The sequence below is a fragment of the Alosa sapidissima genome, chromosome 22 (assembly GCF_018492685.1).
Source record: "Alosa sapidissima isolate fAloSap1 chromosome 22, fAloSap1.pri, whole genome shotgun sequence".
NCBI classification, from domain to species: domain Eukaryota; kingdom Metazoa; phylum Chordata; class Actinopteri; order Clupeiformes; family Clupeidae; genus Alosa; species Alosa sapidissima.
In genome coordinates this window covers 13688296-13716284 of record NC_055978.1, presented here as the reverse complement: position 1 = coordinate 13716284, position 27989 = coordinate 13688296, and the positions used below count along the sequence as shown (strand labels likewise).

Below are 27989 nucleotides of genomic sequence, written 5' to 3'. Positions count from 1 at the left end.
CAACATGTCTCTCCCACTACATCTGCCCCCCACATACCTGACTGAACTCCGTCACCCCTGATGTCTTACACCCTCCCTGCGTTCCTCTGATCTTGGCCACATTACTATCCCTCAAACCAGACTCTGCTCCATGGGTGACAGAGCATTCTCCTTAGCGCCCCTCTGCCCGTGGAATGCTCTCTCTCAAGAGGTCAGATCCACTGCCAGCATCAACAGCGAAGTCTCTCTTCAAAACCCACTTGTTTAGGAAAGCGTTTAATCTATAACTCTTATGGCTGTCTTTCATTATCTTTTTGAATTGCTTTTTACTTACTTTTTAATTGAAATGGCATATGTCTGTTATTTCCACACTTGCGATTGCCTGTATTTTTTTATGTGTGCCTCCTCATTTTTTCTTACCTTTTACTAGTGATGGGGACGAGACCGCCTATGCCGAGTCCGAGTCAAGACCGAGTCTTTGAAGGGTCGAGACCGAGTCTGTTGGTTTTCAAATACAGTCGAGTCCGAGTCAAGACCGAGTCTTTGAGGAAGGAAGTCCGAGTCGAGACCGAGTCCTTTAGGAGTCGAGACCGAGTCGAGACCAAGACCATAAAAAAATTTCAGTTTTAATATTCATAATTTAATATCACCCCAGTTAATAATCAACAGTTAGGCCTACAGACTAAGCTAGATTGGGAATTGTTTAGAGGAGCAGTCTTAACGTCTTAATATGGACTATGCTGACCTACAGACACTCACCGGCAGCAGAGCCATAGAAATAAATAAACGGTTCTGACGGCAGTATCTTTGCATTGCACCATGGGATGTCATTTTTAAATAATGCCGGTCAACATTGCATTTTATTATTATTGTTGTTATGTGTTGTCTGTTTTTTTATATGAACATAAAAAATGCGTTGGTCTCGAGGACTCGGTCTGAAATTACGAGTCCTTCTCCTCCCACTGTGGTCCGAGACCGAGTCAAGACCGAGTCTTTGAAGGAACGAGTCCGAGACGAGACCGAGAAAGCAGAAATTGGTCTCGAGACCGGACTCGAGTACTACATCACTACCTTTTACATTTAATCCTGTTTTACCTCCCTATTTTACCCTACAGTGCTTTGAATAGATGATAAAGTGCGTAGTGCTCGTAGTTCTCTTGCAAAAGCTAACACACCTTGCTTAACTCTTCACACCTTCGTAAAAATGGTGTTCTCGGATCAAACAGTAAACACAAGCCATCACAATAATAAGCACACAATGTGAACACATTTGGCTCTGTGCACAAGGTAGGCTCAAAACAAACACAAGTGTGCGTTTCCAAGTCAAAACACAAAATAGCAATTTCACTGGGGGAAAAAAACAGTCTACATTGTGTCGTCTCTCAAAATTTCGTCTACACATGCAATGTCCTCTAGACCAAGGCACCGGGGAAAATATATTCTGGAATGCCGTATCCAGGCCTGACATGATGCCTGGTCAATATCCCCACATGTAGACTGTTTTTTTTTGCCTGTAAAAGGGCTATTTTTTACTCTTCTTACCCTTTCTATTTCCCCTCCTCATCCTCCTCTTGCTCCTCCTTGTCCTCTTCCTATCTTCACCTCCTTGTCCTTGTCATTCTCTCCCTCTCGCTTCTACACCTCTGCGTCCTCTTCCTCCTATTCTTCCTCCTACTTCCTCACCTCCATGTCCTATTCTACAGCCTCCTCTAATTCTTACTCTTCTCACTCTTCCTGTTCCATTGTACATTACCCGTGGCTTATTTATAGTGCTTAGGCTGATTGCAAAGTGAACTAATTATCTAAAAAAGTTTTCAAATGAGAAAGTGTGCCAGAGAGTTGGCAAAATAGTGTAAATAATAGCCATACATGTGTATAGATTTGCTAGGAGTGTGTTGATCATTTGGAAATTGAGTGTAGCCTAAAGCAGTGAGTTGTGTTTACAGTTCCACAAAAAGCGTGCTGTGCAGTGGATTGTACAGTTATGCAAAATGCAAACTGAGTGCAAAGCAGTGTTTGTGCTTTTAGTTTTGCAAACTCAGTGAGTGGTTTTGCTATAGGCCTACAAATGAATAGTTTTAGAAATTGTGCTATAAGAATCACGATTAGTGTTTAAGCATTCAGGGAAAAAATTTAATAAAGTAGGCCTAGCCTACACAAAAAAGCCAAAGGTCGTTTACTGCCCTTATCTATTCTAGCCTAGCCTACTGCCAATAATAATTCTACCCGAACACTTTCACTTTCATAGCTCTCAGTATCATAATGAGTCCGAGATTTTTGAAGACGACGATCGTTTTCTGTCTTATTTTCAGTCTGTTTCATGGTAAGTGCCATGCTTGACATGTTAACAAGTGTTTCTTATAGTCCGTATTGTTCGTGAACTTGAAGCTGATTGACATTCATAAGAAAAACCCTGTTGACATTTCTAAATCGACAGCCGGTAGCATACTTTTAATTAGCCCACCTATGGGTGTTTATCCAATCGTCATCATAAATTGTATTGTGATTTATAGTGCACAACGTTTAGGAAATTAGCATGATAAACCTAAATTACCACTGGGTTTCGAGGATATTTTGATGTCGGGATTAGCTATGTCCTATAGTGGAAATGCCAAAAACCTCTCCTCCTACCAACCCGTGGAGTCATCAAACGTCATGTCAACCGCTTTGTTAACCAATCTACCAGCACTCCCATGGCTTTGTCATGCAATGACAAATTTGCATTTTGTCAGTCTCTTTGCCTAGGGATAATATATTGTCCGCCGACCCCGCCGCGGAAGTACAACAATGTAAAGATAATATCATTATATTATAAAGCTAGTCGACAGGGCGAACAGGACCTAACCTGACCCTAGCCAGATGAATATCGTTCCGCTAAACAGGACCCAGACGCGCAGCGAAATGTTTTTTCTTCGCCCTGAAGCAGCGGCGTAGTCTACTACTACTATACCAATCTGTGCATTCGGGAAAAGTACAGAACCAAGTAGGGCTACTGTCTACCCAAATATGCGTCACTTAGGCTCAATCAAAGCTATTATCTACGCTACCAGTTGTCATTATAATCCACATGATTCACCGTGGCGTGAACGTCGCGTGTCTGTTGCGTATCGGTGGTGATCCACTGTTACGGTGCTGCTGATCCACTGGTAGGCTACTACACGAGTCACGACATAGGCTATATGCGTGGTGTCACGCTGCATCCCCTCTTTCAGTCGTGCGTGGGCGTTTTGTTTAAAATGTCAGTTTGCAGCTCATAGTGAGTTCTTTCAACTTGTCTTAAGTGTTTCTCACAAATGGACCACCAATGTAGGCATGTATTTAACAGCATACGAAAATATTAATAGCCTACTGAAGCTGAATACTGTAGCAGTAAGATTGAGCTGTTAGTGGTTGGCTCTAAATCAGCTCTTGCTGAGATGGAACCTTTCACCCTTTGTATAGATGGCAGCACCATCCCTTAATTGCTCCAACCAGGTCAAGAGCCTTGGTGTTATACTGGACAATACACTTTCATTTAGTGCACACATAAACAGTATGTCTCGAAGTGCCTTTTTCTATCTAAGGAACATTGCACGGCTTCGCCCTATAAACATCAACAAATAAAAATAGTAAACTTAGTGATTGACATCTGTGGACTTGCATACTGGCAAAATACTATATCCTGTCGAGCTGGTTTAGCTGGAAGCATTCAGATGTTACCAGTGCGTAGCAGAGCATAACAAAATGTTACCAGTGCGTAGCAGTGCATACCTATGTTTAGGTGAAATTTGATCAGTTTCAAAAATATTTCTTAATTGTCAATTTGTTTTACAGGAATAAGGCTTCAAAACAGCTAAATAACACAACAACTAAACAAAATGATAAAAAGGATTATCATTTTACTTTTCTTTTTGTTTTACTTAAGTGACTGTGTGCATACATTGGCATATGGTTAAATGTCTTTCAAGCAAGTGTGTTTGTGTGTGTGTGTGTTTGTTTGTGTGTATGTGTGTGTGTGTGTGTGGGGGGGGGGGGGGGGTTGTAGGGCAGTGGCATACAGTTTGTAGGCATATTGAGGCATAGAAGGTAGCCTGATGATATATAGATGATGAGAACATACATGACTCTTCCCAGATAGCAAAATGTATTTGGCCTGGATCCGGCCCAGATCCACCTTCAGATCTGGGCCGGATCCGCAAAACGGACCTGGGCCGGTGTCTTTTGGGACAACGGGCCAATACCGTTCTGCATCCGTTTTCATGATCTGGCCCAGCTCTGGGACGGCTCTGAACCAGATGTGTTTTTTATTTGGCGGATCCGGGCCAAATGTGCAAATTATCGTCATGATCTGGGCCAGATCCGGAGCAGATGAGTGTTCGATAGTGGCGATTGCGGATCTTATTTGGGCCAAATGCGGACCAGCTCATTTTACGGAGTTACAGTATTTGTTCAGAATTTCAAGCTTTAAAAAGTTAAGATTGTCAAATATATAAAGGATTACTAATAAAGCTTTTTAAACAGTAACATAATAATAATTGATAATTAACAAATAATAATGATAATTTATCTAAAAATCAAAACCTTGTACTAATGTATTTCAGAAAAGAAGCACAAATTCAAAATTTTACTTATTTTATTAAATTTCAGTTATCACACACACTTTCCCTCTCAATTTATTACACACACATATGTAGCATGCACTGGGTGGTGGGTGGATCTTGTCCTTACTGCCCCTGTTGAGACAAAAAAGGCAATCAGCACACATGACAATCCTTGGCTAATGCTTCCTGTACAAAAATGACATGACTCAACATTATCAAGATAATCAAGATTATCAAAGTTAATGATTTGAGTTGAGTTGAATTTGAGAATGAATGATTTGTGATGCAGTGTGTAATGCTTCCACTAGATTGGAAATGTAAAAATCTTGTTTGAGAAAGATGACAAGTCTTAGTCTTGGAACAAGAACATTTGAAAAATGTGAAAATGGAGGGTACAAATTAGAAGACAAAGTGGAATGTCTATTTCTATCCCTGTTCAAACAATTTAAGCAAAAATAAATAAATAAATACATATATATATATATATCCAAATCCAGCATGGTTTAGGTCCTTGTAGTGGGCCTATAGTGTAAATTAAGCTCCGCTTAAATGATGTCATAAAAATGTGAAAATGGAGGGTACAAATTTGAAGATGAAGTGGAATGTCTATTTCTATCCCTTTTCTATCAATTTAGGCAAAAAAAAACCCAAACAATTTTAACATCCAAATCCAGTGAGAATACACAAGACACAGTACTACATTGAGTTCCAGCAACAGACATTGGCTGATGTACTCAATACTTATACTTTAAACCCTTACCAAAACTCTGGGAACTAGGTCGTGTGAAGCCTCTCGTAGTGCTTCCTGCCTGTTTTTTTCCTGTTCTTTCCTACCACCGCCCCGGTCACTGGCTAGGTTGAACCACCTTATGGCAAACGAGTCCACATCTGAGTCCGCAGCACTACCAGCAGCATGGTTCTTCCTTACAGCTCCTGTTTAGACAGAACATGCAACACTTGATCAGCATACATGACATTGCATTTTTAATAATAATATTTATATATTTTTAAATATTAAGGGCCTTGTTGACATGTCTTTAAAATATTAAGGCCCTTGTTGACATGTCTGTGTTAACCGAAGGTTGGCAATGGCCATTTACATTGAGATGGAGTTGTGTTGATTTGAGAAGAGCATTGAAGTATAACTCTGGCAAAAATTGACCCCCAGAAGTTTTTCTGCATCATCACACAGCTCTTCAGAGTGCTGTAGAAAGTTCCATTCACATGAATGAGCCTTCCCAACATTCGGAGGTCTGTTAAGTCTATATAATAAACGCTGCACAAAGTATATAATGACCGCAGTCAATGGCAACGGGTTATGTGCTTTTGATTCAGCTAGTAAGACGTTGCCACGCAACACTTGACACTGTCTGTTCCATCTGTTTGGCAAACTATTTATTTTATCAGCGGAAGCCACAAAACGGTAGTAAAAACATTGTTGAAGATTCATCGTGGCAAGTTTTTTTCTTGTTTTGGCAAGTAGCCCTGTAATAAGCGGTATAATGTATTATCCGCCGGTAATTATCCCTTACTTAAAAACACATCAAATAAGACATAGAGACAGTATTTTTCATCAACCACTACAGAGCTTGCCCCGGTATACACTATAGCCCCAAATAGCAAACAGTGGATTAGCTAACGCAGAAAAAGACCCTGGAGTCAATTTTCGCTAGAGTTACGCTTTAAGGGGGGGGCGCTGTGGTGCAGCAGGCCACAGTGCTCGTGCCATGAACGGGTCCAAGTGCCCACGGGCACCCAGGTTCGAATCCGGCCTGTGGTCATTTCCCGATCCCACCCCATCTCTCTCTCCCACTTACTTCCTGTCTCTCTCTACTATCCTATATAAATAAAGGCAAAAAAGCCCAAAAATATACTTAAAAAAAGAGTTACGCTTTAATGTCAGGAGATGGACAGAACTGGAAGTCAGTATTGACATGAATAAAGATCAGGCCATACTGGATAAGCTGTTGTAATTGGTTGCTGGGTTTTAAGTGATTTTCGAATGGGCTGCATCCTCACAAAGTATATATTACAAGTGACAAATTAATATGTAAATTGTAATACAGTTATGACAAAGGAAAAAATATTCTAAATACTAATACATTATAGATGTTGTGGAGCGGGTCAGCTTATTTTTTACAAAATCCCTGCTATTCATTGTGATGGTATATGGGCCTCATGCACATGAAAGGTTAACGTCGTCATGTCATTATGTTGTTCGGAACACACCGTGAAACAAGTTTTCACATTACAACTTTGCTGATAACATCTCAGATAGATGCCAGTTAGCACATTAGCAAGGTTATCGTCTAAAGTAGGCTATACTGTTAATGTTTCATTGCCTTTTGCGTAGTGACTGCTAGAGCTTGTGATATTGCTTTCAAGTAAACTACTTGAAACTACTTCAAACACTGTCCACTAATCTATGTGGACAGTGTTGGAAAAAAAAAAAAAATGAGGCACCAAAATCCACGTTGTCATTTGGTGTGATTACTACCGTTTGCGTCGGCACCGGTGCCATACTAGAATCGTGTTTTGGTGCTCAGCCCTAGACGTGACTGGTTAGCTCCCTGTTTGATTTTTGTTTATTTTGTCTTACATCCCAGCAATGAAACCGTAAAAGTTAAAGTCCGTTGTGGCGTCCATCATTTCATCATACACAAGGCAGAGTGATGGAGGGAGGAGAGACAACCTCTGTTAACACAAAACGCAGCCTTGCAACTAACAAAAATGCCATCTCCAAAAGAAATATATGAGAAAACCCCAAAAACTGCAACGCTGTAACCTACCTACGTGCTTGGGCATGAAACTCTGGTCCCTACTTACCTACCCCAAAACTAACACCTGGCATATCTTCAAAAATGTACCAATTGAAGGTCCACAAGGAACCTCCCCCCGGAGTTGCTTTCAGAAACCACCACCCAAATAAAAAAACAATCAAAAGTCTAACTCACCAGAGCTTCTTGATTACAGCGTGTTTCCTTAAAGACTTTTTTTTTAAAAAAGGGAAAAAAAAGGGTGAGCCCCAAATTGATTAAACAACTGGGAACAAAGGACCGGATCGAGTCCCCAATTTTGTCATGTCCCAGTCTAGGGGTTTGTAGAACATGAACAAAAGATAGGAGATGGCAAAAGTGGAAAGTAACTACATAGCATAGATTCAGAGGTATTTATTTACAAAAATATAATAATGAAAATACAAAAGAACGAAAAATAAGGCTGCCCAAACAAAAGGTCTCAAAAGTTTTTTTTTCTGACTAATTTGTCGACTTGTTGAATAATCTAAACCACTAATAAAAAAAATAAAAAAGTGTTTGTTATTTTTTTTGCCCATTTTATTTTGAACTCATCTGAAGGGCCAAAATATAAAATATGTATCAGCCTACTTTTGTTAGAAACTCATTAAGTAAAGTTTTCAAAAACATGTATTAAATCTAAGCATACGTAGCCTACAGCATTTCCATTAGGCTATAGAACACACTATGTAGTTGACTATGGACATAACTCACCGTACTGTGTTATTGACATGTATCACCTTACTTAACTACATATGCTTATGGTAAGTGTGTTCTGTTTTGTGAGTTATGCCACGATCTGAGATGCGTTCTGCACGCCACATCAATATATGATCTCCTTCTGTGTTGAGGACGCTGTCCCTTTACGCGCACCTTGATTGTCGATATCACAGGTGGCATCATGTTCGTTTGTGCACTTAAAATAACACCAAGAAGTTGACATTTTTAGCCAATGTCTATCGGAGAAGGAGAAGGTAAGGTAAACGCGGCTCCACTGATTAGGCGATGTAGGCATACTTATCTGCCTTCTCGAAACATTAAACGTAACATATTTGTAAAAGCATTTATATTTTAGCAAAATATGAGAAACCTTTTAAAATTCAGATTCACTAACAGTTTATGATAACGAGCGATTAGTTGCAACATCCCAATTAGTTCCATTGGCAGACGTAATACAAAGTTTTACAATGATCGAACTTGTGTCTTAAAGATGGCGCCTATGATTTCAGTTGTCGGAACTCTATATACGGCTCTGTAAATTTTCATGGTGGATTATGTTGAATAAGTCGACTAATCGCTGCAGCACCACAAAGAATCTGTCATTGTTTAAATGTTATAACTAGATTGTAACTCTGTAAAGTGTGTTTCCATTGCTGCTGCTTCAGTTCTCAACCACGATTACCACGAGTTTGAAAATGCTCCCTCCCGCTATGTAGTCAAGATGGCGCACGCTGAGGGCGAAATATTCTAGAGTGGAGCACGTGTCCAGCTTTCCACATTCAGCTTTTAGAGAGACCGTTATCTTTGATTACGAGTGCACCACCGGGGACTCGAATTTCCAAATGACGATTGTCCGTCATACGAACGAGAATTTTAATCCCTGATAACACCTTTATGTAATATATTTGGGTTTTTGAGTTTTAAATGTCAGAAACATAGGCTAAACAGTGCTACAAGACTTACACTTACCTTACTGAAAGGCAGGATTGCAGACAGGGCACGCCAGTCACGCCACCTGAACGCCTCGGTCCTGGGGCTGAAGAGACGGGGCGGAGGGAGAAGGCATGATTCATTTGATACTTGGATACACGCCTAACTGTATAAAATCATTATTTTAACATACAAACACGTATCTCACTACATAGAACACATCTCAACTATTTTCTGGCTTACAGAGGATGCGGTAGCGGTTAAGGAATCAGGCTAGCATGCTAGCCTGGACATTGTGGGTTAAAATCTCAGCCTAAGTTGCTCTAAGGGAGACTAGCCCTTAGAAGTAACAAGTAAATTGACCAAATTAAGTCGCTTCGGATAAAAAGTGTTTCTAAATTAATTTATACATGGATAAAATGAACATTTCATTAACCCTTGCTTACCCCAAAAGCTAACATTAGCTAATTTTCCAAGACCAGTTTAAAGTAGCGTAAAAAAGAGGGGGCGCCACAAACTGAAGTTCTTTGCACAGAGGCGCAGTGCGGAGCCCAGTGTGATATAGTCACGTTTAATTGATTTAATTGAGACACTTAAGTCTTGTATGTAACAGTAGCTGGTGTCAGTGGCAATCAGCCTAATGACACAGCCCCACCTGTTTTCCTATGATTTTAGGATTGGCTCACTGTCTTGCTGCAACGGCCTGCTGTGTTTAAATCTAGCCGAGTCTGCATGGCTTCAGTCCCAAGCTTGTCATTGTCTTTGCACTTGGCATGTCATTGTTGATTCTTACTGTACAAGAGGTGAAGGAGGTGATCTAAAATAGCCTTTGGTTGAGCTGTCGGGAGAATGGGATTAATTTTAATGGAACAAAGAGATATCAAACTATACTGGGCTGTAGACCCAAAGGGACATTTTTGGATTATTGACGAGTCAGACCAAAGGGGCTTCGGAGCAACGTGCAGTCCCCCCTGCAGCGTGCCAGCGAATGGAAAAATGAACAAAACAAACCAATTAAATATCAACTTAAAAAGGCATGTAGTTGTAGCGCGTTTCTTCTGTGAGAGGTGCAGTGTGTGTTGCTGTCCTCAATTTAGTGCTGAAGCGGACAATGCGAAGTTACCTAGAATGTTAACTTTGAACTCGTTATATTCAGTAAGCACTACACAAGTAAAACCATTGTAGGCCTATGTTATAAAAAATGTTCTTCATCTATTCTTTTACTCCGCTATACTCAATGTGAAAGTTAGGAAAATCGCCCTTCTGGCTTGTGTCAATATTGCACCGTGCGCGTATGTGTAGGTCTACCTGGTGTGCTACGGCAAGCAACATTGACAGAAAAATACACTTTGCTACCGAAACGAAATGTGCACTCGCAAGCATATCCCATGCAATTTCCGTGGTCAGATACAAGGTGGGGAACATAGGACCCTTTTCTACAAAAAGGGTCCTATGTTCCCCGGTCCCATACAAATAGCGGGGAACATAGGACCCGGGGAACATAGGTACGCTCCCCTATCAAGATATCAGCTTGTGTGATACTATAAAGGTCAGTGCTTGTTTTAAATGGCAAAAACTAGCTGATCACACATAACAAAGCTGATGCAATGCTGATAAATGACCCACTCACATAGCAAATATTTAGATTGATTAGAGTGTCAGATCACAGATTTGTTATTTCAGATTTGTAATAATTTTGTAATAGTAGGGACTTATTGTCCAACCTAGAAAATGTCATTGGCACCTGAGGAAATGTTTGCTTGTTTTTTGCTTGTTGTGTTGTTGTTGTCTTACAATAAAATGTAATCACTCATAAAACACTCATAATGGATGTAGGAGTCTCAATTAGTATCTTATGCCCTTTCTTTCAAGGTGGGTCCTCAAACACCATCCGTGCAGCCACTAATGGAAATGTAACACTACAGCCCGGGGTGAAAGGAGATATAGATGAAATTCTATGGAAGCACAAAGGCAACAAGATGGTGGAGTGGGACAGAGCAGATCCCACTGAATATTTAACATTCAAAGGACGGACCAAGTTAGACATAAAAACTGGCGATGTAACCATTGTAAAACTAACCAAAGATGACAATGGAGATTATGAAGCAGAACTGCTTATTGGTACAGATTTAAAGATTATAAAGCACACCGTTGAAGTAATTGGTAAGTGCAACAACATTTATTCACCTAATGGCATAATAAAATTAATTGTACAACAAATTAGAACAAAATCATTGGTGCATGTGTATGATATGTGTGCAATGGCAATTAGCATTATTTTTAAGCTCGAATGAACTTTTATGGGTCATACAGTTTCAACAGTAAATAAAATAATTCCTAAAACTAGGTTAATTTGTTAGCACACTTTTTAAATGCAATTTTGTTGCCTAGTGCATGACACTGTATGCCACAGGAGTGCAGAATGCCAAATGAGTAATTTGTCTTACTTACTCATCATGCATATGCATTCTGGAAACTTTAATGAGGGAAAAGTGGAAGTTATGCATAAAAACACGTGTGGAAACTGCAGGTGACAGCATGACACTCCCCTCCATGCTGCCACCATATTACCACATTGAAATATCCAATACTCAAAATACTCTTAACCAGCCTAGGCATGGTCTAGGTTGGTTAGGTTGGTCCGTCCCGTTGATGTGGACTGAACCATAACCATAAAAACCCTAGCCAACCACCATCAACCTAGGCACAGCCCATCACAAACACAAAACAAATTAGCCAGTTAACTTAGCTAGTTAGCTTACGCCCCATCACAAACACAGAACAGATTAGCCAGTTAGCTTACGCCCTATGTTGCCACCATATTACCACAATAAACATCCAAATGCCCTTAACCAACCTAGGCATGGCATAGGTTGGCTAGGTCAGTCCGTCACGTTGATGCGGACTGAACCATAACCATAAAAACCCTAGCCAACCACCATCAACCTAGGCACAGCCCATCACAAACACAAAACAAATTAGCCAGTTAACTTACGCCCCATGTCGCCACCATATTACCACAATAAACATCCAAATACCCTTAACCAACCTAGGCACAGTCCATCAAAAACACAAAACAAATGAGCCGGTTAGCTTACTTTAGCTTGCGCCCCAGGAAGGGTAACTTCTCCTTACCCACAACCATTCGCTTGCTCGTTCTGCTGCCAAGGACATGTTACTAACCACCTGCCTTAGACTTCGACCACAAATGCCCAATTCAGACAGCAAGCCAATAGCAGATCTGGCCACAAACCCTTGTGCACTGATTTCAATAGGCCTTAATCATGCACTCCAACCTAGGGATGTTAACCGGTAGCCGTTTAACCAGTGGTTGACCGAATCAACGTTGACCGGTTAAAATTTTCTGCCGCCGGTTAAAAAAACCCCAAAAAACACTATTTTTAAAGCTCCCGAATGCCAGCCAGTGTCAGTTATTACACTGCGCACACACGTGTTATTGGTGTTGTATTGTATGGGGCGATATGATCACTCAATATCTAAAAATGATAAATGTGAGCATGTGCTAAATTGTGCAGCACGCTACAGAGGCTGTTGGCAATGATAAATGTGAGCATGTGCTAAATTGTGCAGCACGCTACAGAGGCTGTTGGCAATCGGTAAGTTTTTTTACGAAGACGTTGGTTAATATACTTTCCTGTAACACCACCAAATGTAGCGTTCTCTGTTTGTGACTTTGTAACGTGAGCTTTTTATAGCCCAAGCTCGGTGCTGCGTTGCATGGAAGGTTGACGTTGTGCGTAATGTGTGCCTGTGCGTGGGTGCGCAGGGAAAGCAATTATTTTTCTCCCCAAAACAATACCCTTATTCCTCCACAAGTAGTGGACAATGATTGGGGAAAATTTATAATACAAAGGGCACAAACTAACATTGTGTGATGGGAGCCTAACCATTCTAAAATGGGGGGATTTTCTGGAATGGACAGGACACGGGTATCATAAATGGCAGTTATAGAATTTTCGGTGACCGACTTTAACCGGTTAATGAGGCTCAGTGGCCGGTTAAGATTTTTTTTTAATTCCGCCATCCCTACTCCAACCTTGCTTGGCTGCCTCTGCTATTATAGTGTATTTCGCTCTCTTCAGCTCAGTGGCCTCTTCCACTCTGTCTTCCCAAGGAACAGTGAGTTCAAAGAAGTAAACTACAGTATCTTCTCTGAATCCGACCATAGAATTACGTCAGGTCTTAATTTAGTACTCACTATATGTGGAGGTACCGCCATCTGCTGGCCAAGATCAACCTTCATTTCCCAGCCCGCTCGATTTTCCAACTGGCCGGTTTTACACCTGGCCTTTGCGGAACGAGGATTATCCCCCTGACGTACAAAGTTAATTTGCCTAACCCCTTTACTAGCTGCTAATGAATTGACTTCTCTCCTTGTATCCTCAATTGTCGCTGCCACACATTTCAATACCTGGTTATGATGCCACATATACCGCCCCTGGGTGAGACTTACCTTGCACCCTGATAGGATATAGATAGATAGATAGATAGATAGATAGATAGATAGATAGATACTTTATTGATCCCTACGGGGAAATTGAAATCTATCTATCTTAATCCGTCTTTTTTCCACCCCTTCCCAGTTCACCCACTGCCCTTGTTTTGCCTGTGACACTGCCTTAGTACATCTTACAGTCTCCTCCTGTCTATACATTTCCTTCACTACCATTTTCCTCTTTTCTCCTGCAGAAGCCTTGCTCTACAAGGGTTTACTTACGCCCACCCCTAGATCCCCCTACCCGTGCTGCACATGGCCCATTATATCCCTATGCCTCAATGCTGATTGAGCTTGCTTAACTGCCTGTTATGGGTTCCACTTCCTCCCTGCATTAACTTTTCTCATCACTGGGTCCTTGGACTGATTAAGAGTCATTTCCAATCTAGCCTTAGCACACTTAAATTCCTCTGTCAGACTAGATATTGGCAAGTCTACAATGCCTTTCCCATACAAGGCTACACTGCTTAAGCAGCGTGGGACTCCGAGCCATTTTCTGACAAAGGAGTTGATCATTTTTTCCAACCTCTCTACCTTTGACAGAGGAACTTCATAAACTGTCAATGGCCACATTAGCCAAGGCAATAAACCAAACTGCAAACACCACGATATATGGTAGGCCTAAGTGACTGACCTATCTGGGTACCACTTCACACCAGTGCTTCAGACCAGAGCTGATGCTTCAGCAATAGCTGTCACTGAAAAGCTGTAAGTGTTGTTGAACACAGCTGTTCTCACATTAGCTGATTGCGATAAACATAAACCATTGTTGCCCAATTACCAATTATTCATTACACCTGTCTGTAGTATCTACTTTTTTTGTGTTTTTCACATATAGTATTTTGCAGTATTTTTAAAATTACAAAATTACTATTTTGCATTTGAAACACCTATTACATGTTTCAGAAATACTACCCATCCCTGGGAACAGTCAGATTACATCTTTATAGTTGGCCATATAATGACATACTTAGGTTAATACTGTATTTCACCAGTTAGGGCACAGAAATGGCCAGTAGCTGCACTGTGTAGCCTATCTTGACATGTCTTTAAGTTTTGGGTTACAATATACAGGTAGTGGGCTCTCTGTTGATTTTAATGAGTAGGCCTAAGCCTAAAGTTACAGCATTTCTATCACAATTGACCAGACTTTGACCTTTTGTCTTCTTTAAACAAAATTCTGGCTATGATTGTTCCTTGTATTGCATCATGAGCCATCACTGCACCTATTGCATTCTACTGTTGTTAGTCTTAAGCCTAGCTCAGTCATTATGTTGTACCACATCACCCTCCATTAGAAGTGCAATGAGCTGCATTGAGCATCACAAAAGATATGTAATATCAAATATCACAAGATACACGTAGGCCTAGGCTATTTACGTTCGTGTTTTGACATGTTAACATAACATGTTAATTGTCCACATTGAGATGTGGACAATTCCACGGAAAATGGACTTTTTGTCACATCCATAACGCCAGTGAAATGCCTTGGCATTTGTATGATGTGAATGATAACATTCATTGTTTGTGCATTTTTTCTCATGTACATTCTTCAGCCAAAAATAGCAAATGCTTAAATTTCATGTAATCATTCACATCATACCATCACATTTTATTGGCGTTATGGATGTTACAAAAAACTTAATTTTCCATGGAATTGTCCATGTATTGGATTATATTTTAATAATTTAATTCTTATCAAGTGATAAGTTACATATGTGGCTCAACAGGATGATTTGTTATGTTTTTTTAGACTAGCCTACGGGTTCAATCCTCGCCATTCAGTTTTTTAAATTTATACATTTTTTGACCAGCAATGCTTCCTCAATTTAGGCTGAAGATAGACTAGGTGGCCGCGGGCAGCCTGACCAGCAGTCAGTGAAACGTAAAAACCATTAGGCCTAGGCTATACTTTGAAGGTCTAAATGGCTTGGCCAATGTAACAAGATAACACAGTAGCCAGTTACCATGATCCACTGTGTTAACCTGCTACAAACACAATAACATACTAGGTGACCTCTTTTACTTGTAGGCCTAGTAAATAAGTGTGGCCAGTTTTGCTGGCAAGTGTCAGTCTGGTTAGTGGCGCGAGCAGGTTAATGTCAGGTTATCATGCAAGTAGTTTAATTTAGTAGTGGATCGAGACCCACGTGGAGTTTATTTAGTTTTATTTATTTGGTGGCATATTCATGGTCCAGCGCATGTAGCCTAGCCTACAGACAACCTGACACTTCCAACGTCGACACATCGTGTTGTAAAGCTTTATTAAACAACAAAGTGCAGCATCACAAAATATGTCTATTTGAACTTCAGTTCAACAGACGAATCTGCGGCCAGGTATCGAAGGCTAAATCATCAGCTGAACACACCTGCAAGAGAAGGGGGCGGTTACGTCAACTCCAGAGGCAAAGTAAACAGTCCAGCCAGTTAACATGAAAGCCAGTTACCGTATAACACCGGCACTCTGCTCAGTGAGGGAGGGGCAGTCTGCACGTGAATTGCAGCGTCTCCAGCAACACAGAGCTGGGCATTCTAAAACGCTTAACGTGAAAAAGCTTAACGTGGCTTAAGGTAGGAAAACAACGATGAATCATCACCAAATTTCCTACCTTAAGCCACGTTAAGCTTTTTCACGTTAAGCGTTTTAGAATGTCCCCACAGAGCTGCCTGTGGATGCCTGTATGTAAATAATGCGGAGGAAAAACTATCGGCGAACGCAGCCGCTTATCGGCCGATGCCGATACACTTAAAAAACGCAAATATCGGCCGGCCGATATATCGGTTGATCCCTATTCGTAATATCTTTATTCTAGGGCTGTCAAACGATTAAAATGTTTTAGTTGATTAATCGCATAGTAATGGTGAGTTAACTCACGATTAATCACATTTTTAAAATTATATTTTAAATCCACTCCAATTGAAGTTAAATGAGATTATCAAATGTAATGACACATTGTCATTCATACCAAATGTACTTAAGAAGTAAAAACTAGACCAATTGATCTCAAGGGGGTTTTATTGACTGGCTGTCACTTACTGCATTTGTAATCAAGAAGTCACTTACAATTATTGAATGTAAAGTGGAACAAAAAACAAAATAAATTCTGATATAGATGTTGACAGTCTGTGGGCAGAACAGAAAGTAGACCTTTCAAGTGGAACTAAAAACAAAAACATAATTCTGATATGGATGTTGACATTCTGTGGGCAAAACAGAAAGTAGACCTTTCAAATTCACAGTGAGAACTCAGTGAACTCTGAACTCTGAGAGACTAAGTCTCACATTATTTTGAATGATATAGATTGGTATTTCCCTAAACTTACTATTTAGTTGTCCTAAGCCAGCTGCTAAGACACACAAGTTTGGTCACATTTCTAGATGACAAGGCAGCTCGCTTTTTCTGAACAACATGACCTGAGAGGGAAAACAATCTCTCACAAGGTACAGATGTGCCAGTGTTGCCAAGTATTTCTTGGCAAGACATGCTAACTTGTTGTAGATACAAGCATGTTTGCACCACCATTCTAAGGGACACTCCTTGCAAAGGACTGGCTCAGCCCTATAGCGTGTTAGGCAGTTTTCAATGTCATCCTGCTCCTCGTCTGACTCAGAGTCAGAAGAAAAGAAGAGAGCTGCCATCTTGTTTGGTCCGTCAAATGCACTGTTTTGTAGAGACACTGTGACTGAGCGTTGAAGGCTATGAGCCGTGCACGGCAGATGTTCGAATGGTAGCTGTTTCGAAGCTGCAATCATATTTCTAGCACTGTCTGTGTTCAGCGTGCTCACTTTCTCTTCAATGTTCCACTGACCCGCCACATCCATAAAATGACTCGCGCATACATCAGCCATATGCCTCTCCACTATATAAACTGGTCTGCATGCTTATATTTAACTTCATGCATAATTCAACTTCTGTGCTGATTCTTTTTAATGTGGCTGAACACCCTTCTATGAGACTACCACTTGGCGGCACAGCTACTGTTAATCAGTGTCGCACGCCCTGTGTGGAACACCTCAATACGGGTCATTCAAGGGGTCAAAGACAACGTGCGTTAATTGCATAATTTTTTCTTAATCAAATTAAAATATGATTGCGTTAACACGTTATTATCACGCTAATTTTGACAGCCCTACTTTATTCTAATTATGTTTCCGATTGTAATCGTGCAATTTGTAATGTTTTGCATGGACGTGCGCTGGTGTGCGTTCATGAATGATAGAAGGATGGTGCGTGCACCTGCTAATATGACTGTTGACAATGCACTCTTAAAATAACATATAAACAACTCGGCATAGATTTCTGACCAGGTGTACAATAGCGATTTTTAGTCAATCCGCCAGGCCCCTCCCTAGGTTGTTAATTGCCACACCCCTGGGCGCATTGTTTAAAAAATAAACGTGCAAAATACTGAATTAAACTTTGCGCGGGTGGAAAACGAGTTTTACGCCATGCGCTGGTGTGCAAAATACAGCCCCTAGACTTACATGGCTCCACCTTCATTCTGGCCCATTGCAGATTGCTATTTAACTTATCCAGCAACCTGTTGGTGCATTCAACTGTTGACTCAAGGTTGTCATGTCGTCCATGAAAGCCCTAATGGGGGGGGGGGGGGGGGTGCATGGCCCTTCCAGCAACTTTCCCCACCCACTACCCTTTTTGAGGCCCTAATGATGACCTCCATTGCCATTGTAAAAGCAAGTGGGGAGATGGTACATCCCACCATGATTCCTATCTCGAGTTGCTGCCACCCTGTGGTGTACTCAGCTGTAGTAAAACATATTTGAATATCCAGAAAGTATGCTTTTACTAAGCTTTTAATGCTACCTGGGTTTCTGAAATAATTAAAGGCCTCCCACAACAGACTATGTGGCACTGACCCAAAAGCATTAGCCAAATCCAAGAACACAACATGCAGGTCTCTCTTCTCACGCTTTGCTAATTGAATTTCGTGCCATATCATACTGGTATGCTCTAAACACCCGGAGAAGCCAGGAATTCCAGCTTTTTGCACCGTGGTATCAATTAGTTTATTCCTTTTAAGGTAACTTGTCAGTCTCCGTGCCACCACACTGAAGAAAACCTTCCCTTCAACATTCAGTAGACTAATTGGCCTAAATTGATTAATCTCCACTGCGTCCTTTTTTTTTAAAATAAATATTCCCCCAGCCCTCCGCCAAGCCTTCGGAATACTCTGCTTTTTCCAAACTATTTTCATAAATTGCCATATAAATCTTAAAACATCTGGTGCACTCTTATACAACCGGTAGGGCACTCCATTAGGTCCTGGGGCTGAAGAGGCCCTTGCACGTTTTATTACTTCTTGCACCTCTTTCCACCTTGGTGGACTATCGTCACATTGGCTACTTAATTTACCAGGGTAGGTGGGATATCAGCAGGAAGTACCATCTCTCTGAACCTCTCCCTATCTTTGTGCACTACCTCTAAATACTCCTCAAGCTTCTGCTTAGGTTCCAAAAGACTACCACTCTTCTGCATTACGAATAAATCCTTAACAAATTTAAATGGGTCTTTATAGAATGCCAGTCGAGCTTGTGATTTCTTCTTCCTATTTTTCCTAATATTTTCAGCTCTTCTTAGCACTGCCAACCCCTCCCTCACATCTGCCTGTAGACAGTCAATACCTTCCTTCTCATCATCTGTAGCTTTTTTCTTCAGCTGCCTCCTCTCCTTGATAAGTTTATCTATCTCCTGCTGGCACCTAGATTTGACTACCTCATGTTGCCGTTTTGCCCTTATCTCAATAGTCCTTACCATAGCTATAAATAATGTCTCACATTTTCTCTAATGGACATGTTTTCCTTACTCGTAATCAAATTTGTTCCAGGGTCAGTAACCATGTCTATCACAAGTGAGTCATCTTCCGCCCCTGCTCTCGCTGACTCTAGGGCTATTTTTTCATTATGTCGTACTGTAGCTTGGTAGGGTGTAGCCCATAGCTTAGTAAAGCCTGGGCTACTGCCACAATGAGCTGCTAACCCATTGTAGCTCCGGCGGGGTCTATTTCCTCCTGTCAGCCGTCTTTCCGTGCTGTCACAAGGGCTTTCCCTAGTTGCCTGCTGCCCTATTCACAGCAGTCACTAGGCTACGCTATCTTCAGCATTACATTAATACACAGGATTAGATGTTAAAATCCCTTGTGCCAAAATCCAAGGTAAAAACTAGGGCTGTCAATCGATTAAAAAATTAATCTAATTAATTACATACTCTGTGATATATTAATCTAAATTAATCGCATATATAATTTTTGCTGTGAAAGTATTTTAAATGTTTAAATTTAAATAAATCATTGAATAATCAGCATTAGTGACATTAAAGTTCAAAAACTATTTTATTATTATTTTAATAATGGCCATAATAATCTATGATATGACCTAATATGCTGAGTAAATAAATTCAAAAGTGCTTTGGGAAGAAGTTGTTTTTCACATACAAGGTATTTCAGGCCACAGATATAACCTAGGGGACACAATGAAACACTTCCCTCAATGTCAACACTATTTCTTTGCATTGATGTGCGACTTTAGAGTTGACGAACTCCGGTGATATGCAAATTCCTTGCTGCAGACATTGCAGAGGACTTTATTTTAATTAACACTTTATTTTTATCAACACCATCAGGCCGTTGTTTAAAAGTAAATGTTCCAATCAATGATCTAGTCAGCACATTTTCTTCTTTCTCCTTCATTTTACAGTCTAATGGTTACTGACTACAACGGCTCGGGGTCAAAGGTCATACGGAATCGATTAATCTGCGTTATTTTTTTAATCAGTTATTTTTTCTCAAATTAATTAATCGAAATTAATCAGTTATTTTGACAGCCCTAGTAAAAACACATTCAGAAGCCCCTACTCAAATTAACTTTAAAAAGTACACTACCCACAAATCTGCCACAAAATGGTCACAAACACAAAACAAATGGCCCATCCAACAGCAGTATATAGTATATATTTTGACCGATCACGGGTCCGCAAGTTATTCAAACGAGAGTAATGGGTGTGCAGCGTTGGTTTGTGTACATGATATTATTTTGCAGTCATTTTGTTTTTATAAGGCAGAAGGATCGATATACATGGTACCAATGGATAGCCCTGTTTCTCCTCTTTCATCTGATATGCTTGCCATATCACGGGTTCGCGAGTAATTCACACGAGAGTAATTGGTGCGCAGGTGAACGCAGAGAAGAATAGATTGTAAATATGATGCAATTTGATTTAATTTCATGATTTTTTTTTTCATTGTCATACTTAATCATACAGACAAGTGCGTAGTCTCGTTGGAAAGCCCCACTTCTGCTCTGTCATGCAATAAAAGTTTCATGTCAATGAACAGTTCCGGAGCAATGTAACAGAGAAGGAAGGGTGTGTTTTTTGACGCACTTTGCGTCAATCGGGTTCTGCAAACTAAGTAAGGGATAATGTATAGAACGCCGGTCATTATTGGGAAAATAAGTCCCGACAGGGGAACAGGACCTGTCTTGTTCCGCCCTGAAGGGACATATTTTCCCAATAATGACCGGCGTTCTATACATTATCCCGCTTATTACACGGTTACTTGCCAAACTGAAACAATAAACTCCCCACGATATGACTCTTTAGCCTACATAGCCTAGGCTATAGCCTATTTGTTACCGTTTCATCGTGGCTTTTGCAGAGAAACAAATAGTTCGCAACAGCACACGCTGAACTTGAATCAAACATTCTTTAGAACACAGCTGATCAACCGTCCGCTTTCACTTTTGAATGAAGTTCCAGTCTTTAGTGATATGAAAGACGTGAAATAGAAGCACAAAACTTGACAGCGGTCTGTTATACTTTTATACTACAGCAACGGTTGTTGGGAAAGCCCATTCAAGTGAATGGAGCATTCTTCAGCATTATGAAGAGCCGTGTAATAATGGCCAATGTCAAATCAGCCAAAATGAACGCTGATGGCTCTTCTGACTGACGATGGCATGTGACACACCGAACAGACTCGAGTCACTGACCTCGTCCGACTGTCCGACAACGTCCGACAGCCGATAATCGTGTTGGTGTAGCCAGACATGTGGACTCGAGTCACATGACTTGGACTCGAGTCAGACTCGAGTCATGATTTTAATGACTTCAGACTTGACTTGATAAAATTCGGCATGACTTGCGACTCGACTTGGACTTGAATACTATTGACTCGAGACTTGACTCGGACTTTGCCTCTTTGACTTGTGACGACTTGACATGTCTCGAGTCAAAAACTAAATTTCCTGATCGTGGACCAGTCACCCCAGAGATGCTTTCCCTCCGCGACTAAAAAAAAAAAAAAAAAAAATAGCGGAGACAAGCGGCCAGTCCAGAGCACAGTTCAGTGCTGCCGCTACCCTCACATGCGTTATGCACTGTGTGTAGGGCACCAAGAGACAGAGAAACGACCAACATTTAGCCAATAACTAGTAGCTTTACTGCAAACTGATTTGCACTCTTGTTAGAGAACGTTTACAATGTCAAAATGCACCAACAGCATGTTACATAAAGATGATACTTTTCGAGTCCTCTCCATTAAGATCCAACTTGAACTTATGCTAGCCTACTGCATTTAATTGAGAACCCCATCTAAGCACGCACGAGAGGGAGAGAAAACGAGTGGCAGGTTCCAGCTGGCATTGTCATTGTTGATGATGATTGATATTTTCTTTTAAATATAAGAAACGTATAAAAGGAAATAATGAAGGCAACAAATACGAGATAAGGGGAAATTGCGGATTTATCCGGTTCTCACTACTGTTATAAACTATGAGATCCAGGTCACTATGACATAGGCTGCACTCACTGTGATTTGGAAAGTGGACAAGAATATGAAGAGTTGTCTTTGCCTTTGTGTAATGGAAATGGTGAGTCTTGAAGTAGGCCTATTCAATAATTTGTTTACATGAAGCACATTGATATGCCGATTGAAACGCATTCCACTCAGCTAGCTAGGTGGCTACTGGCTACCAGGCTCATAATTCACATTTAATTGCAAACAGAAAATGTCAAGCAAGCATCATGTCATACATGCATCTATTTCCAAAGGAATGAAAGCTGTTTGTGCCAACTTAATATCATGCTTATCATTGTTAATATTGTGCTATACATGTGGCACAAACAATGTTTGAGTTTGTGGACTAGCCATAGGAATGGAGCTGGTAAAAAAAAGATCATTATGAGAATGTGTGGACAGTGGCACACAATGGGCTTAAAGTGACAGTGCACCATTTACAAATGAGATAAACAGCATCAAATGTGTAGTATTTCTTAAGAAATTAATACTTTAAAACAAAATTACTGTGTCATTATTATCTTTTAAATAATATAAAAGTGTTGACTTTTGCTTCCCTTATGAGTCGCCACTGGCAGACAGCCTAATACATTGTTTGCAGGCAAATCTGTGGCCTAGCGCAGTGAAATGCCATCAGTCAAATTATTACTCATACTTACAGTGTGCTCCGCAATTTGGAAAAACAATATATATATTTGTCATGTAGCTATCCGTTTTGTACAGATTACTCAGGTATGCACATGTGTATATTGTATGCGCATGCATATATCGTAAAAGATTTCAAGACAGAAATATTGAACATATTTTAATCTGTATTTATAAAAAAAAATTCTGTGGATTAGATGGAAGTGTTAAAATTATGATCGATAGTCTAATAATGCCATTATTAAGTGAAGAGTACCTGATGACTTGTTCAGGACTTGAAAAAGATTGGGACTTGGACTTGGACTCGACTTGGCTTTGATGAGACTTGGACTTGGACTCGACTTGCCCTTCTCTGTATTTACTTGGGACTTGACTTGGACTTGAGTGCTAAGACTTGGGACTTACTTGTGACTTGCCAAACAGTGACTTGGTCCCACCTCTGGGTGTAGCCTATCCCGGGCTTAAGTGGATGTTCATATCGCCGATAAGGGGCCAGTCATGCCAGTCAAAGATGGAGGACAGCAGAGTGTCCAGCTCGTCCATAAAGCCACCTAGTTGGCCTGGTGGGCGGTAAATGACCAGCACATAGAGTTTCATGGCAGTGTTCTCTGGTTTGATACACGTCTCATTGAGAGCAAGGAGTTCCAAGGAAGGTGGTTGGCATAGCCAGCAATGAAATCAGTTTTGTTGACTGCAGATTGGAAGTTCCACCAGCCCATGGAGAATGAGGTTCCTGTAGGTGAGGACTGTTTAAGTGACTGGAGGTTGACCAGATTTCTGCCCCTCTTGGCATGATGCTGTTTTCTGCGATGGCCGATGATAACAGATATGGAAGAACGGCACACTTTTGCCTTTGCCGGTGCCTGTGCTCGGTGAACTTGCATAAGTCTACACCAGATATCTTGTTGGGGTGCCTTCTGTTCTTACAGGTTCTGTACAGGTTGCTATAGAACAGGTCATTTTCTTCCTGCTGCTGCTTGCTCAGTGCATAGAATTGTATGATAGTGGTCATGGCATACCTTGAGTAAAATCTTGCTCCAATAATATGATGATATCTCTCTACCTACCCCTTTACCGCCCTCTCCTCCCTGCCTTATAGCATTTTTAAAAAGCATTCTTTTGTAACATTTGATCTGTTTATTCTAGAGCAGTGATCCTCACTATTTTTTTTCACAAGAGCCACATTGGCAGTGCAAAATTAAAAGGAGAGCCACTTTTACGACAACATACTAAGTCACCTTTGCAAATGTGCATTTCTACATATAAATTGGACATCCCACAAAAAAGAAATAACATAGCCAATACATTTTCATTTACTTTAATATTGGGATGAGCGGAAGCTGGCATGCATGTCCTTGACTTTCTTCATGCTGTATTTTTATTAGTACATGTATTAGTAGCAGGTTTGACAATACCCCCTTTAGGAAGCACCATTAAGGCTTAATAACTTCCTTTCACTTTCATTACTGTATTTGGTTGTAGGGGGAAGCATAATTCAGATGTTTGCGTTTTTGTAGTGCAGTATTGTATGTTTATGAAGCACATTTGAAAAAATGTATTGACTGTTACCACATACAGTGGGTCCCATTTAGAAGTGGCCACTTCATTCGCGCTTTGCGTGATTCATGCAGCTGCCTGAAATGTATTACAACTTATCGCCACAAGGTGGCAGTTTAAGTCCGCTGTAGCATTTGTAAACAGGGCAGCGTATTGCATTCAAAGTCGTTGCAGTGGCAGTGAGATACTGTAAGCAGAACGAAACTTAAGATCATCTCATTGAAGTCATACAGTAGACTAGGCTAAATCAGAGCCTACTTTTGTTTTTATCAAGCTGGGGCCAGAGATGATGGCCTTTGTCGAACAGTTTAGGCCACTCAAAATGAGTAAAACCAAATTCTCGCCAAAGCTACCATGCGAGCCACCAATTATCGCTCGATGAGCCACATGTGGCTTGCGAGCCGCACAATGAGTAACACTGATCTAGAGTCTAGACCCTGTCACTAAATAAAAGATCATCTGTAACACCAGTGCTTCGATATCGATAATAATATTCTTTGTTCGGTCTCATAATGAGGACTATTGCAAAATGTTGTTGATCTGTTGCCTGTAGATCCTGTGGAAGGACCAAAGGTCACCTGTCAAATAAGCAACACTACTGTGGCAACATTACACTGTGAAGCAGTAGGTGAGTTGCTGAGTTACAACTGGTCAGGACTTGGACTACAAGCACAGATGAAGAGTCAGACTGGACCACAGATCACTAAGGAAAAGGACCAGAACTTAGTCTACACCTGTATGGTGAACAACCCAGTTAGCAACAGCAGTGTGGCCTACCACAGCAATGAGTGCTTTGCCTCAGGTGATTGCTCAAATTTCATGTTTTTTATAGAAGCAGTAATGCTGTTAGTTTCACACTGTACATGTTATTGTATGTTGCATGGCTGCATGGCACAAAATCACCTTACAGATACATTACACAAAGGCAATCCATCTACTTGGGAGCAACAATTGTTTTAATAATTATATGGTTATGGTTACACACACACACACACACACAAACATACACACACAATAATGTAATTTCTGTTGTAGATGCGGGAAGTCTCCCACTCATCATAGGTGTAGTATGTGCTGCTGTTATTGTGGTTGCTGCTGCTGTCACTGGGTTTTGCTATCATTACTACAAGAAGTCAACAGGTAAGTCTCTACAAATGCAGACTTTTACTGCATGTGTTATTTGATATATTCAGCTGTGAAGATCACCCTAAATTAAACCAAGTAATGTATATATTTGAATAAAAGGGCAAAACGATGCTGGGAATGAGAAAGGATTTAAGAAGAAAAGAAGAATGGAAAAGAAACCATTGCTGTGCTTGAAAGGTGAAGGTGATGCAGATGAGAAAGAACAAACCAGTGACTCATCAGAGTATCGATCATCAAAAAGCATCATACATTGGAGTCAGGAAGAGGAAACGAAGAATGTATACAGTTCAGTTGTTCCTCAGACTTTAGATGATAAGAAAGATAACCCAGCTAAACCTTTAGAAATACCTGAAGGTACCCATGATCAGTCTTCAAACTTAGGTGAAGGTGCAGGTCCAGATCATATTGAAATAATAACAGACGGTTTAGGTGTTCCCCAGACTTTAGATGATAAGAAAGATAACCAAGCTAAACCTTTAGAAGTACATGAAGGTACCAATGATCAATCTTCAAACTCAGATGAAGGTGCAGATTATGTTGAAATAATAACAGATGGTTTAGGTGTTCCCCAGACTTTAGATGATAAGAAAGATAACCAAGCTACACCTTTAGAAGTACATGAAGGTAGCAATGATCAATCTTCAAACTCAGATGAAGGTGCAGGTCCAGATCATGTTGAAATAATAACAGATGGTTTAGGTGTTCCCCAGACTTTAGATGATAAGAAAGATAACCAAGCTACACCTTTAGAAGTACATGAAGGTAGCAATGATCAATCTTCAAACTCAGATGAAGGTGCAGGTCCAGATCATGTTGAAATAATAACAGATGGTTTAGGTGTTCCCCAGACTTTAGATGATAAGAAAGATAACCAAGCTACACCTTTAGAAGTACATGAAGGTAGCAATGATCAATCTTCAAACTCAGATGAAGGTGCAGGTCCAGATCATGTTGAAATAATAACAGATGGTTTAGGTGTTCCCCAGACTTTAGATGATAAGAAAGATAACCAAGCTACACCTTTAGAAGTACATGAAGGTAGCAATGATCAATCTTCAAACTCAGATGAAGGTGCAGATCCAGATCATGTTGAAATAATAACAGATGGTTTAGGTGTTCCCCAGACTTTAGATGATAAGAAAGATAACCAAGCTACACCTTTAGAAGTACATGAAGGTAGCAATGATCAATCTTCAAACTCAGATGAAGGTGCAGGTCCAGATCATGTTGAAATAATAACAGGTGTTTCAGGTGTTCCTCAGACTTTAGATGATAAGAAAAATAGCCAAGCTAAACCTTTAGAAGTACCTGAAGGTACCAATGATCAATCTTCAAACTCAGGTGAAGGTGCCGGTCCAGATCATGTTAAAATGATAACAGACAGTTCAGGAGTTCCCCAGACTTTAGAAGTACCTGAAGGTAGCAATGATCAATCTTCAAACTCAGATAAAGGTGCAGGTCCAGGTAATGTTAAAATGAAAAAAGACATGTTTGAAAGAAAGGCTGTGGGGGGACCAAACAACTCCAACTCAAGTTAACACTGAGGAGAGTAATAGGCATGACACAACAAACCCTCAACCATATGATCTGGATCAGCAGCAAGCACCAAACATGGGGGGCAGAAAGAGGAATCATTACCTGATACACGTGGTAATTCTTCTAACACAACTGATGGCTATAATAGTAATAATGACTAAAAAAATAAGTGTTTTTAAACATTTACATTTAAAAATGCTGCTGATGAAGCCACTGATGCACCTCCAGCTCAGCTCAGATGAGCCGCCCTCATCACATTCAACATGGACAGTTCAGTAGAATCCAAGTTACAGCAAAAGTGACCCATGAGAAAACTTGAGTTTGAATGAAACCAGTGACCCAAGGAAATCGGATCCCAAGGAAATGGGATCGCCTGGACACACAGATGATTGATATGAGAATAACAATAGCACTAATGGAGGTGGATCTACAGTACATGTGATGCTGAAATAATCCACAACAAATACAATTCACAACTGTGAAGTGTGCATACACTAATGATGATGATGATGATTATTGTTTAGACAAAGCAAGCATCCAGCTCAGCCAAAGATGTTTGAATGCTATAAGCTCCTCAAAAGCTCACTTGAACCCAGATGCAGAGGGGAAAACACCCCTGTATAGAGCCAATAGCGTATCATATTCCACCAGTCATTATCTGCCACTGTAAATGGCCCATTCTCATGAAACTTTGTAAGCTCATAAATAATGCACATAGAGGCTATGCACAAAATATAACACACATTGGCCAAAAGGGAGCACTACAAAGGA

At 40.5% G+C, this 27989-nt stretch overlaps 1 protein-coding gene across 2 annotated transcripts; it reads left to right on the top strand.

Annotated features, from left to right (window-relative positions):
- Positions 1-2151: 2151 nt before the first annotated feature.
- LOC121697509 lies at positions 2152-27599 on the top strand. 2 transcript variants are annotated; one of them, XM_042079052.1, is made up of 6 exons: positions 2152-2302; positions 10877-11167; positions 25090-25338; positions 25572-25676; positions 25782-25890; positions 25927-27599. In XM_042079052.1, exons 1-6 carry the CDS (start codon positions 2242-2244, stop codon positions 27218-27220), a joined length of 2109 nt encoding a protein of 702 aa, XP_041934986.1. In that variant the 5' UTR covers positions 2152-2241; the 3' UTR covers positions 27221-27599. The 2 variants fall into 2 exon arrangements, with proteins under 2 accessions (XP_041934986.1, XP_041934985.1); XM_042079051.1 differs by having other exon boundaries at positions 2153-2302; positions 25782-27599.
- The last annotated feature ends 390 nt before the right edge of the window (positions 27600-27989 follow it).